Raw genomic sequence first — 12,938 nt, forward strand, 5'->3', positions numbered from 1 at the left:
TAAATTTTACCCACTTTGTGACTGCAACTCGTAGACAGCTCTAAGCTCTTTTTGCTCCGGAGCCGCGTACTTCCATTATTCCATTCATCAAAACCCTTTTTAGGTATCTTCAAAGCCTCCTCTCTCCCTCTCTCTTTATCCAGTTCGCGGCAACCTGACAATCCTCTCACCTTCCCCCCGTCTCCAGCTTCTTGCAAAGTAGTATTTTTCCTCCTTTGATTCCCACGGTCACCGGAGCATCAGAGTCTATTGCCGTCGGTTTCGCATCTCCGTCAAACAGCCTTAGCATCTTACTTCTCGGAGCTTCGCCGGTACGCAGCGCCCAATACCGCAAACACTCTTCGCCAAGTTTCTCAAACTTGCGTCCTTGCTAGTTTCGAATTCCCCACCGCTGATAGTTGCCGCGACTGGTTTAGTGTCTCTAATAATGGGAGTGGAATTGGCGAATAACAACAGTGTATACGATGAGCTTGACGATCTTAATGTGGTCCGCTATGTCCGGGACGCCCTTGCTTCAGTCCAATATGTAAGTATTCAAATGGTTCTTAATATTTTGTTTATTTTATAGGGCTTATATTTGTATCGGACAATATGAATCTTCATCAGCTTTAGCGCACAGGGGATTTGGTTTAGGATTTAAGATCAGACAATATGTAAGGTTTAGGATTAGGTGTGCAATTAGAGCCTGCCGCACTGGAGTACAACCTGCACTAGGCGCTTGTGCTGCTTATCAGGTTTCACATACCACGTTTTTTTTTCCATTTGGTTGACTTTAGCTTCCAGAAGATTGACGCTCATAGTTTTTACTTTTCTTGACAAAAGGTCACTTGTGGAGTGCTTTTAGTGATTTACTCTCTTTGGATTCTTACTATTATGTACTCTTCCACAATAAATTTAGTTGTGATTTCGTCACTATCTATTTTATTTTATTTTATTTTTTTGATAATTGGATTTTTGAGACTAGTCCTTTAACTGATCAACTTGCTATGTCATTATGCGCTCAAGTTACTTGAAGATGGTTTTTGTTGTTTAGGGTGATAGTGATAGTTATAATCAGCTTGTTGGAGTTATGCACCACAGTGGACGTCTTGCCCCTGATGAGGTGGCCCTGCTTGAGGTATGTTTAGTTTCTTCAAGTGATTGAGCATTTGCCTTCCGCAACTTAAAATAATCAGTCTGCATTCCATTGACAGACGAGTTTAAAGGGACTCTCAGGAGCAGTGACTTTCATAGATGTTGTTCATCATGGCTCTCTTCTTTCCTCCGTGAGTTTATGCTGTATTTACGTTTATACTCTTATTTTTTAGATATCAGTTTGTTCTTTCACTTCTTTCTCCTATTTTGCACGATAATGTTTTTTTTTTTTCAGATTTTTGGAATGAGCATGTGGAACTATGGACCTCATGTGTTGGACGCGCTGATTGACCTGATTACCTCTTTGGTCTGTTGTTTTGTTTCTCCTGAAATTATATGATTTTTGAAATTTGTTTGGCCATCCTTGTGACAATCTTTTTGCCATATTATAGGCTGTTTCAAGTGAAAAATATCTTGATTCATGTTTGGAGATGCTCGTAAGCAATTTCATGCCTCCTTATTATTTCTTAGATAAACTTACAATGCCACGCGGTCTTGCTCAGAAGTATGAAGTTCTTTCTAGGGTGCATACAGCTCTGCAAAAAATTTCTGATTTGGTGCCTCTGGTTCCTTTGAGATTATTGCCAATAATTGCCCAAAGAATGCCAACAATCCATAAAAAGGATAATGTTAGTTCAACGTGCCATTCTCCATCAGTTGATTTATCTTGATGTTCTTTAAATTGGAATTTCTTGTGATTCTGGTTAAAGACGCCAGCCAAAAGTATCACTTTTCCTAATTAAAAGCATTTCTTTCCCATGCAGTTAATTGTGATTTATGTGGAGAACATGTTAAGGTTGGAGAGTAGCACAATTGGTGAAATTGTTGGTAGTGTGATACTTGAGGCAGTGGTGGAGAGGCTGAGAGATTTGGATGTAAGTGAATAAAACATGCCCTATAGCACAGTTAGTGCCTTCTAAAACATGATTTGCTTTAATGTCATGGGGCATGATGTATTCGTCCCCTTTTAGGTGGAGATAGGTTGGGATGACATTCTACAAGAAGACTCAGGTAAAGGCATATTTGATATGGAACTTGAAGATGTCAATGATGCTGCAGATGACAACCAAGATGGTGATGAGGTAAGGTCTTATGTCTTTTGGCTAATTATTGGTTTTTATGTTGACCTTCAATCAATAAGTGCTATCTCCAGTGGTAGTTTATTAGAAGCATCAATACTATTCACAGAATTAATATCTTCTGCATTCAAGGACTTCGTTTTTGGTGGGTTCAGATTGCATGCACTTGAATGTGATATTAGCTCAAGCTCTTTGGAAGCAAATGCTAATATTCTTTTTTTTCCTAAGGAAGCTGTGGAAAGGGTGAGGAAATTCAGAATATTGAAGGACAATTATTGTTTTGCATGAGGTTTACCTATCAGGTTTCTTGCACGATCACATTAACTTACTCTAAAGTGGATTATTGGGTCTTGACATCTATCAATAATTAGTCTATTATTATTATTATTTCATAAATAAGTTTGTGATTCCTGTATGCATCATTGAATCAATTTGGTGACTTTTAGTTGGCTGCTTACTGCTAGGATCCAGAATAACTAGGTAGAAGACTATGGTGTATCACTTTCTGTTATTTTTTTTCATAAATAATATAGCCTTTAGAAATTAGATAAGAAGAATAACTAGTACAAACAACAATTGGAGTGCCAACTGTCAGTATACTTAACTTAACTATTATGTTTGTTATTTTTCTGTTTTGCCATCTACCGGCTGGGTGGTGCAATATAGTACCAAGGAGACTTGTAATAGTAGATATGGGAATTTTAATGAAAATATATTTCATATTCTCTACTATTCTCTTTTTTTCTAAACCCTCTTCCTCATGTTGCTCTCCCTCTGGTCTTCTTCATTTTCCATCTCTCTAACCCTAAGCCAGCTTGATTCATTCAAAACAATGAACGAGTCAGGTACCTGCCGCCTACACTGGGCTAGTCTCTCGCTACTATTGTTAAGCTGGAGAAAAACAAAGGAAACGCTGACTCTCAAAGGATTTCTCAAGTTGGAGGAATCAGTTAGAGCAAGAGGAATGGATCAGCGACTCCAAAACTTCATGATAGAGGTGTACAAGAATGTGGCTTCGAAGTTGGAAGTGAAACTTCAGGCTAAACTGGCATAAAACCAATCCCAACTATATGTGCTGATTGTGGAGACAATGCAGTGTTTGATGGCCACACAGCATGTGGCTTTTAATCCACCTTCAGCTTCACAGAACCCTTCTGGTCAAGAGTAGAGGATGAAATTGCTCGTCTATGCCGGGAGTTTGTGGAGTCCTCTCTATGGGATAACACACCAGGGTGAAATTGCCTGTTCCTCATTTTCTACCCTTCTACCCTAAGTCAGATTGATCCATTTAGACAGTGAATGAGTCAGGCACCCGACACATAACTACCCCGGACCTGAGTCTGGAACCGTTTTAGATGATGCTGTCAGTCTAGCATCTGAAGCCATAGAAACTAAAATCTATTCCTGTACATTGTGTTTGTGATTTGAACAAATGAATTGACGAACTTCGTAGAATTCATTTAAATCTTAGTTTTTAATTTAGAATTCTTCCAAACATGAAAATTCATTCCCAATGAACTTTGAGTGGTATTGGAAACATGCATTTTGTAATTTCCATAAACTTGATGGAATTTGGAAGTGAATTATGTTGTTCGAAAGATAAATATAAATCACCAAAGTTTCACCAGATTAAAAATGCTCAAGTGCTCCTTGCTTGGGAAGGCATAAGCAAAATAAGGAAAATCCTCAGACTAATTCCTATCACTATCTTCTGGGTTCGAGAGGAACAACCGAGCATTTGAAGACAAAGAAGCTGACTTTAGCATTATCACTAACAGTTGGTTTCATTTTTTTGTCTCCACTATTTTGGGACATAACATTGATTGTTTAGATGATTTTGGTTCTGTGATTGATAATTTAATCGACTTGTAAGTAATGTTGTGCATAGGTGGTGCCCCCTTGGCACCTTCAACTCAATACATGCAAGACTTTTATTTAAAAAAAAAAAAACTCAAAGTGCGTTAAATTTCATAAAATACTTTGCAGATTTATGATTTATTCCAAACATAAGTTTCAATTACAATTTGGGATTAACGGGAATTTCAATGTTCAATTATTCCGAAGATAAGGTTAGTTGGTAGGGGCAAGCTATTGCTATATCTGTTTCTGGATTTGAGATGTTATATAGCATATTAGCCTCTTTCTGTTTATTCATATAAAGTTGAATTGATTATATTGAGCTATATCTACAATCTCCTAGAATGGCTGTTTGCTGGCTTATGCTAATCAATGATTCCTTAACAGTTTCCAAGTGGATCTTTAAGTAGGAAGAGTTTAGGCGGGAATGTAATTGCTGAATTATTAGATAGCTTGATGGTCCTAACTCTTGAGCACCTTGAATCCTGCCAAGCCGCTGGCCGATTAATTGAGGTACATTTTGAAGCTATGTTCCCTCAATTTGTTCGTTTCATCTAATCAGCAAAGGTACATTCTGAAGTTTGATTGCTGTTTCAGATATTTGAAACTCTTCTCCGGTCATTTGAGAAATATGTTATGAGTACATACAAGTCAAAATTTTCCCAGGTAATGTATATACTAGCATCAATATGTCACTGATTTTTCTTTTATTAAAAAGATGTCACTGATTTTTTGAGCTTCCTTTAGCAAGTACATAAAGCTCAACAGCCTCACCTGGTTATCTAATTAATTTAGCCCTTATTTTCTTCTTGTTGCAGTTTATACTGTTCTATGCCTGCGCACTAGATCCTGAAAAATGTGGTGTTAGATATGCCACCAAGCTGGCAGATATTTTTGTTTGCAGTAGCAACCCATCAATGACAAGGTATGGCATACTGTATCAGTGACTCCATATTTTAGGCGTATATGTTGCTTCTTAAGTGGTGATCGGTTGGTGCTTGATGTGGATTGTAAAATTGATTTGCGATACTGTTTCAGTACTCAAATAAATTTCCAATTGGTATTTGTGTAGATATAGTCATCTTTATCTTGAAAATAAGTTCGGTCATCTTCTTAACGTCCTATTTGGATAGTAGTAAATGATAGTAAATTAATGTATGGTATTTCATGAGCGTGATAAAATTTTGTTTGTTTCAACTTACAACCTGATGAGATGGTAGCAAATGGTAGCCAACTGGCACATTTTAAATGAATTTTAAAAACTACCGAATCGGTGGTATGTGACTGACAAATAATTGTATTTTCCATTATACCCTTATAAAATATGTTTAATTCTTGCTATACCCTCCTAAATAAATGATTATTTCAAATACATTTTAATTTTTTATTTTTTGAAATAATTTTAAATTTAATATAATAATATATTATTACAACTATTTGTTTCTAATATATAAATTATTTTATTTTTATTAAAATTAAATTAATGTGATAATATAAATAATAATTAATAAAATTTTATTTATTTTATTAAATATAAAAATTTATTTTGATTATGTTTAATAATTATTTATTTAAATACAAATTTAATTATATTCTTATATAATTTATTTATTTTTATTACATACTTATTATATATCATTTAGTATTATATATAATAAGACATAGATAAATTAATAATTTGACTGAAAATACAACCATACTATTCTGTCATCTAAACAAAACAGCTGTCATTAATATACATTAATACACAATTATCTAAATATAAAAAATATTGTTGTTCTCATTTTGTGTTATTGCCATTCAATCACTGTTATGATCATACATTAATTATCCATCACTAAAATTTATCCAAACAGAATCTAAATTTTTAATATTTAGTTATGCCATATGGTACCATAAATGCATATTATGACTGCTATCAAGCATGGTATGAGTGGCCCCGGAAAAGCATGTTATGAGTTTAGTTGATGTGGGTGTTCAAAATGCCAAATGAAGCATGTACTTTTCTAATCGATGTATCTATTTTGATTCTTATGTTACCCACACAGACAAACACATTAAAATCAGAATGAAGTTATATTGAAACTGGCTAAAAGATGCAATGACACTTCTTGGAGATAGTTAGAGCCTCCCACTGTGCAAGGGTTTAGCAACTCTAATCTCCAGGGTTTAACTTGGCTTGGTTTGACCTCTTTCTCGTATAGTTTTGGTCTACACAATAGCAACTAATTACTTCTTGACTCAAGACTAGATGCCCAAATTTAGGGAGTATTTAGATGTCCAAAGTTACTGCATGTTACATTTGCTCGATTGTTAATCACACTTATATATAATCGTATATGTGAATATGATTATGGCAATTAGTGGTACAAGAATACACTTTTCAATGATACATGCACTGACAGTTAATGATAAATATGTTTGAACCTTCAATTATCCATGAAACTAGATGATAACAATATGCACTTGTACATGTATGCATGTTTGCATTTGGGGATAGAACTTAGATATCAAACCTAGGATTCCTGATATCAAACCTATGAATCTTAAGCATCACACTTAATGGTTTTCTTCCAACCAGAAAGTTCTTTTAAACAGACCACCCCTTTTAACTTATGGTTGAAAGAGATGATGGTTCTGAGCAACCAGTAAAAGGTAACCAGTCATATTCTGATTCTGATAGAAAGTTTCTTTTGGTCAATTGATCCTTTTAGTTTCTAGATTTGCACATTTTCTGAGATCATAAAAGTCATGGAGCAAACATACAGTTGACTCATGCAAAGCAGGCACAACAGATTCTTGGGTTGATTTCAGTACTGAGAGGAAAGAAATTTGGAGTTTGCAGAGAGATTGGACCTGGGAGAACTGTGAGTATTTCTTCCAGTCTTTTCAAATATCTGTTGAACAGAAGAGAGTTGATTGCCTTAGGCAATTCTTAAGAGTATCTTTGGGCAAAGTTGCGCTGTATGTGCGAGTATGCAAGGTATTGACAGGACACATTGGCCGAGGTGTGCGGAAACTGGAGATTCATAGCTATTTCCCATTACATAAGGAAGAAAAGTAGGAGTAGGATTTGTGTGCCAGAGGAAAAGAATTGCTCTGGCTGGAGGGAATTAGAGTTGGCACTGGAGCAGTTGGGAGAGCATGGAAATTTAACGGAGCCAGAATAGAGAGCCAATGGAGACAGAGCAGGCATTAAGGGAGTTGATGGTGGTGTGATTGGGGTCTCACAGCAGATTGGTAAGGGAGTTGACTCAATTTTTAGAAAAGCTAGAATCAAGCCTAAGGATATAGTCTGGAGTAACAGTAGAAAGTTATTGATAAAGGAGGCAATCAAGGGGGATCAGCTTTTACTAGAGGAATATTTCTAATTATTATGGATGACCTCCAAGAAAATAGGTAAGGTGAGATGTGAGAAGGAAAGTAGAAATCAGCCTAAAGCATACGAGGCTGTTATCAATGGGCTGCCAAAAAATCTTCCAAAAGCCAGTTCCAAGTGATTTCCCAAAACAAAAGCCTAGCTGGAATGAGGAAAACAGAGCAGAATCTAGCAATTGAAATATTTGGACGGCTGAAACAAATTGGAGGCAGAAGGTTGTTTGGAGGCGCAGACAGAGGAGGCAGATAGGAGGGCCCAGTAGGCTTCAACCTCATCATGATGTTCACATGAAGAAAACACAAAACGGGACAGTAACTTAAGAATGTAATAGCAGCCATCTTATTCATGTATTTTGATAGAGGCATTTCTTCCAACCAGAAAGTTCTTTCAAACAGACGATTTTCAACAGAAGTTAGATTTCTTAGGTTACTGTCTGTGACACTCTGTTTTACTCTTTATCACCCTTAATGTGTAGGTGAGGACTTTTGATCAAATACATGAATAGGGCTATCACAAGTAATTTTAAATGTACGTGAATTTAGTTATCCATATACGTGACTTTTGATGATACATGAACCTAATATCAATATGCATCAATACATGAACCTGTGTGCTTTTAAGACTCATGCATTATTATGATGTATTGTTATTACCTTAAATTAGATCATTTTTCAACAGTTCTGAATTTGAGTTGCACTCTCTTACACTCCTAAACTAGCATAGTGCATGATTGGGTTAATTAAATGTTTAGAGGCTTCTCGTCCAGCAATAATCTATATTTTCTTTCCTATGCAGGATGAGTGCTGTGGCTTATCTCGCTAGTTATTTATCACGCGGAAAATTCTTGTCAGCCTCTTTTATTGTTACCATGCTGAAAAGGTCCTTTGCATTCTGTTATTTGATGTTGAAGATGAAATTATAATGATCTAACCATTTCATTTTAGCATAGACATTATTCTTAATTTTTTAAATTTTAGGCTGGTGGATTGGTGCTTGGAATATTGCAAAACTAGGGAATATGATTCTAATCCAAGAATGCACCAAGTTTTCTACTCTGCATGCCAGGTATGTGCTCTTTCGATAACAAACAAAAGTAGATACATCTTTTGTTTTTCTAACTTTTTGTGCTAATGTTTTATCTTCCATTTTCTGCATGAGAACAGAAAAAGTTTGAAAGACAGAAAAAAAGGATTTTTGTTGGTAAATAACTGTAACTACAATGAGAAAAGTATTATAACCTAATGATACTTAAAATCTACCTAAGCAAGCTAAATGAACAAAAAATGTTAAAACGGCAATAATAATTTACATAAACTTCGTTAGTACTGAATTTGTTCCAAATTAGCATCTTCTTGTTCTGCACCACATGCATATAGCTGCGTGTTGTACAAAAACGTAATATCATTGCATGTTCAGTGTTTAATTCTATCCATGATAAAAAAACTTTAAGGCTACGTTTGGATGAATAAACCTCATTTATGGACTTTATTGGGAAATCCAGATTTCAACAATGAGGATAAATTTTTTTAGAAGAAAAGAAGAATTTATTTAAAAGCACCAAAGTGGTGCATTCCAAGTACAAGATGAAGTAAAAGATAGACTTTACCAGTTAGTCACAATGTCAATAGTGTCCTCTTGATCTTCTGCTAATTTGAGTTCATGACCCTTAAACAAAAAAAAAAAAAAAAATTTCTAGTGGCAAACATCATAATAACAAACATAATTATTCTTTTCCTACAATATAACCTATGAACTAACCGGAGGAATGAGAGAAATAATCTTTTTTCTTCTCTGATCACGCAAGATACCTGGTCACACCCACAACATCTGCTAGCACACCGGCCATGAACTGTTTGCACTCTTTAGGGGTTCAGAATCATAGACCACAAAAATACGAGATGATACATCTTAGCAGAAGAAGATATGTTGTCTCCATAGCATCGTTTCTTTTTTGAAATAAAAATGTATTAGTATATTGACATGGTACCAAAAAAGGGATACCAACCTATTTACAAAAGATTTACAGTGTAGTTAGCATATCAATGACAATCCCAAAATTCTCCTCACTCATCATATCATGCCCTAACGAGTTTGTCCTGAAATAATTAAATCACCTATCTCTTAATTAATACAACTCTAATTCTTTCCTCTCAAATGTTCTTGCATTCTATAACCCAAAAAACAATCAATGGAATCAAAGTAGAAACATTACCATTGATCTTAAGCCCATCCCAAGCCCAAATTTCATCCCTAACATTTCCAGTCACAACCCAATTAATCCCCAGCAGCCTATAAATTATACACCACAAACTATAGGTCACGGGGCACCATAAAAGTAAGTGATTGCAAGTTTCCTCTGCACACATACAATAACCTGTCCCCTCCTTTTTAATTTGTCCATAGTGAGAATACTTTCCCTGGTTGCTTCCCACGCAAAAAAGGCCACTTTGGGCGGAACTTTAGAATTCCAAATTTGTTTAAAAGGGAAATCCCAACTGTCATCCTCATCCCCACCATTCAGCATTCTGTAGTATGAATGGACAGAAAAATTTTCCCTTTTTTCTAACTTCTAGGAGACCTGATCCGAGCCCTCTTTCACATTCTGCTTCTCCAAAAGCGCCAAAAGTTCTTCAAACTCTTGAATTTCCCAGTCGTTTAAGTGTCTATTCACATTAACAGACCATACAACACAATCATTGCAAACCTGGTATGCATCAGCCACCAACATCAATTTCGAATGGGCAGTAAAAAATTATGGGAAATCTATTCTGCAAACTGTCATCACCAAGTCATTTGTCACACCAGAAACTGATTTTATTCCCTTCCCACTGGTTCCATTTAATACAGCTATAGAACCTCAGCCATTGTTTCATTATGTTCTTCCACAAGCCTCGTCCATGAGGCCTAGAGCTGGCCCCAGAACATACCGCATTCAGATCACCCCAGCGGACAGGCACAGTTTTTCTCCACAGCTTGTAATCTTCATTCAAAAACTTCCATAACCATTTTCCTTGAAGTGCCAAATTCATGTTGACAAGAGATCTTATCCCCAAACCACCACTATGAATTGGTTTTTAAACCTCCTTCCAATTAACCAAATAGTACCTTCTTTTTCCATCTTCATCGCTCCATAGAAATCTACATTGAATAGCTTCCAATTTCCTTGCAATTTCTTTAGGGATGGTGAGTGTCGAAAGGTTGTAAATAGGGAGGTTGGACATAGTGCTTTTGATTAGAGTTAAGTGGCCCTTTGATAGGAAATTTCTTTTCCAACCTGCAAGTCTATTTTCAAACATTTCAATAACCGGTTTCCAGGTACACTTATCTTTAAATTTGGCTCCCAAAGGAACCCCCAAATATTTCATAGGAAACACCACTGCCTTGCACCCCAATACCTTGGCATATTTGCTGCCATCCCCACGACTCCCTGCTCTAGCAAGCTCTGATTTGAAGAGGTTTATTTTCAGCCCCGATGCAGCCTGATTTTAAGTTGTCTCCATAGCATTGTTGCAAAAGAAAACATCTTCTAACCACAATCTTACCATGTTTAATGAGGTTATCAATGATGAAAATTGACTTCAAGGGAATATCACGTGAAACTAAAAGAATGCATTTCAAATTCAATCAAAATTCAAAATGAGTTACCATTACCAAAGTGAAGTTCATGTATCCCAAACATAACCTAAAGTACATTTTTTTTCATTATGGTCTCAAATCTGCTGTGAGCAGAGAACACTCTTATTGTCCTAGTTGGTTGTATGATTGCCAGGTCAGCAATGCTTACCACTACAAACATCTTTGCTCATTGTTTTCTGTGAAAAATTTTGGGAATAAAAGTAAAGCTATTGCATACTTGTCTTGTCCATTTCTAGTAGTATGAATTGGTTATGAAACTGATACATTGATGCTTAATGCATAACAACAGGCTATTATGTATGTCCTATGCTTTCGAATGAGATCTATTATGGACATTCCTCGTCTCAAGTCACAGCTTTCAATCTTGCCTCTGGAGCTGATCTTGAAACATAAATTAAACCCACTGAAGGTGAGCAATTCTGGGGATTAAATTTTTTAGAAAATGGATCCTAACATATATGAAATAAAAGATTAGTTCCTAAGCATCTATCCTAATTCTTTAGGAGAGGATCTATCTTTGTTTTCTTTGTTATTGCTAAGATTTGTGACACCTCACGTTTAATCGGATAAAGATGGTTTAATCCTCCTGTTAATGTTATAAACAGGTTTGCTTGCCATCTGTGGTAGATGAGTTCCTTCGCCAAGCTAAAGCAGCTCATCTATTTGTGGTATCTGAAATGTTCATTTTTGATGACCTACTGGAGTCGGAACTTTCACGTGTATATGGCGGCATTGAAAGGCTTGATATGTTCTTTCCATTCGATCCATGCTTGCTGAAGAAGTGTGACAGGTTTAAATTCTAACTTTTAGGTTGATTAATATTACTTTATGTACTCTTAGTGCTTAAAATCCACATGTTATCAGAGCTCCAAGGAGGCATACCCGGAGGTCTTCTTTGTGTTTAATTAACTGTCCTGGAACCAGAATTTCTTGTTCAATCATAATCAAGTGTCTTGGTAATTGGACAAAGAAGAAAATAAAAATTCAATGGTAAAATGTTGTGGTTTAACTTTTGAGTTTCTGAAGTAATCCTCCAAATAGAAGATATTGTGGATATATTGATGAATTACTTAGATAATAGGAATGCATGCAGCAGTTGGTAGGGTGACCACTCATTTTGAATAAGACTTATTGCTTCAATCTTGTTGCTGATATACTCTTTTTTTGTTGTCTTTCTTGTCTTTTTAAATCTTTATAAACAGTTTCATCCGGCCAAACTTTATATACTGGTCAATGGTAAGAAGTAGCAATGAAGTTGATGAAGAAGACAATAGTGTTGACAATAGTGATGACGAAGTTGCGGAGGTCTTTGTGAATGAGAATGGGGATAATTTCATGGAGGAGATGGGAAGAAGCTTTGATGAGCAAGATCTTGATCTTGACTATGCATTAAATAAGATGTCAATCACGCCCAATAATTCATTCAAGTCCAGGTTTGGAGTTCAATCACAGGAAATTATGAGAATGCCTTCAAGGATTAGACCCTCCATGAGTCCAGAATCATTGTAGTTATGGAGTGTTTTAGTCTTATTACCATAAAATGAGAGGAGAAAATGATGGCTTCAAACTATCAAGGAAGAGACTGTCAGAGTGCTAGGTAGACAAGCAGCAGAATTCAGGCAATGGCTTTGGTTGAAGAACATAGTTGTTCATCTAACATTAGATTCTTCTTGTAAAAATTATCTAGTAATGCAAATAAATTTTGATAGTAGTGATGTTTAATATATCTTTTTGTGAGTAGCAAAAAATGTTATGAGATTGTTGTATGAAGATACTATTATTAAGCCAAAAATTGGGGTTATACACGCAGGAGTCTAGTTTTAAGTTAATTCATTATTTTTATTTGATTTTAA

General features: G+C 35.7%; 1 protein-coding gene across 1 annotated transcript; it reads left to right on the forward strand.

Annotated features, from left to right (window-relative positions):
- LOC110822056 (RNA polymerase I specific transcription initiation factor RRN3 protein) lies at window positions 1-12,890 on the forward strand. The gene is made up of 15 exons (XM_088207119.1): window positions 1-526; window positions 1,034-1,117; window positions 1,194-1,265; window positions 1,370-1,441; window positions 1,527-1,763; window positions 1,899-2,009; window positions 2,106-2,216; window positions 4,458-4,583; window positions 4,668-4,736; window positions 4,889-4,995; window positions 8,245-8,328; window positions 8,427-8,514; window positions 11,375-11,494; window positions 11,691-11,875; window positions 12,288-12,890. The coding sequence occupies exons 1-15, from the start codon at window positions 428-430 to the stop codon at window positions 12,592-12,594; spliced, it is 1,872 nt and encodes a 623-aa protein (XP_088063245.1). The 5' UTR covers window positions 1-427; the 3' UTR covers window positions 12,595-12,890.
- The last annotated feature ends 48 nt before the right edge of the window (window positions 12,891-12,938 follow it).

The sequence above is a fragment of the Carica papaya genome, chromosome 7 (assembly GCF_054855325.1).
Source record: "Carica papaya isolate Zhongbai chromosome 7, ASM5485532v1, whole genome shotgun sequence".
Lineage (NCBI taxonomy): Eukaryota > Viridiplantae > Streptophyta > Magnoliopsida > Brassicales > Caricaceae > Carica > Carica papaya.

Excerpts from the sequence above, each read along its gene's own strand:
- LOC110822056 (XM_088207119.1), top strand. The coding sequence starts at position 428 with ATGGGAGTGGAATTGGCGAATAACAACAGTGTATACGATGAGCTTGAC. Across the intron at positions 1,764-1,898 it reads CAATCCATAAAAAGGATAAT|TTAATTGTGATTTATGTGGA; the intron begins GTTAGTTCAACG and ends TTTCCCATGCAG. Across the intron at positions 11,876-12,287 it reads TTGCTGAAGAAGTGTGACAG|TTTCATCCGGCCAAACTTTA; the intron begins GTTTAAATTCTA and ends CTTTATAAACAG.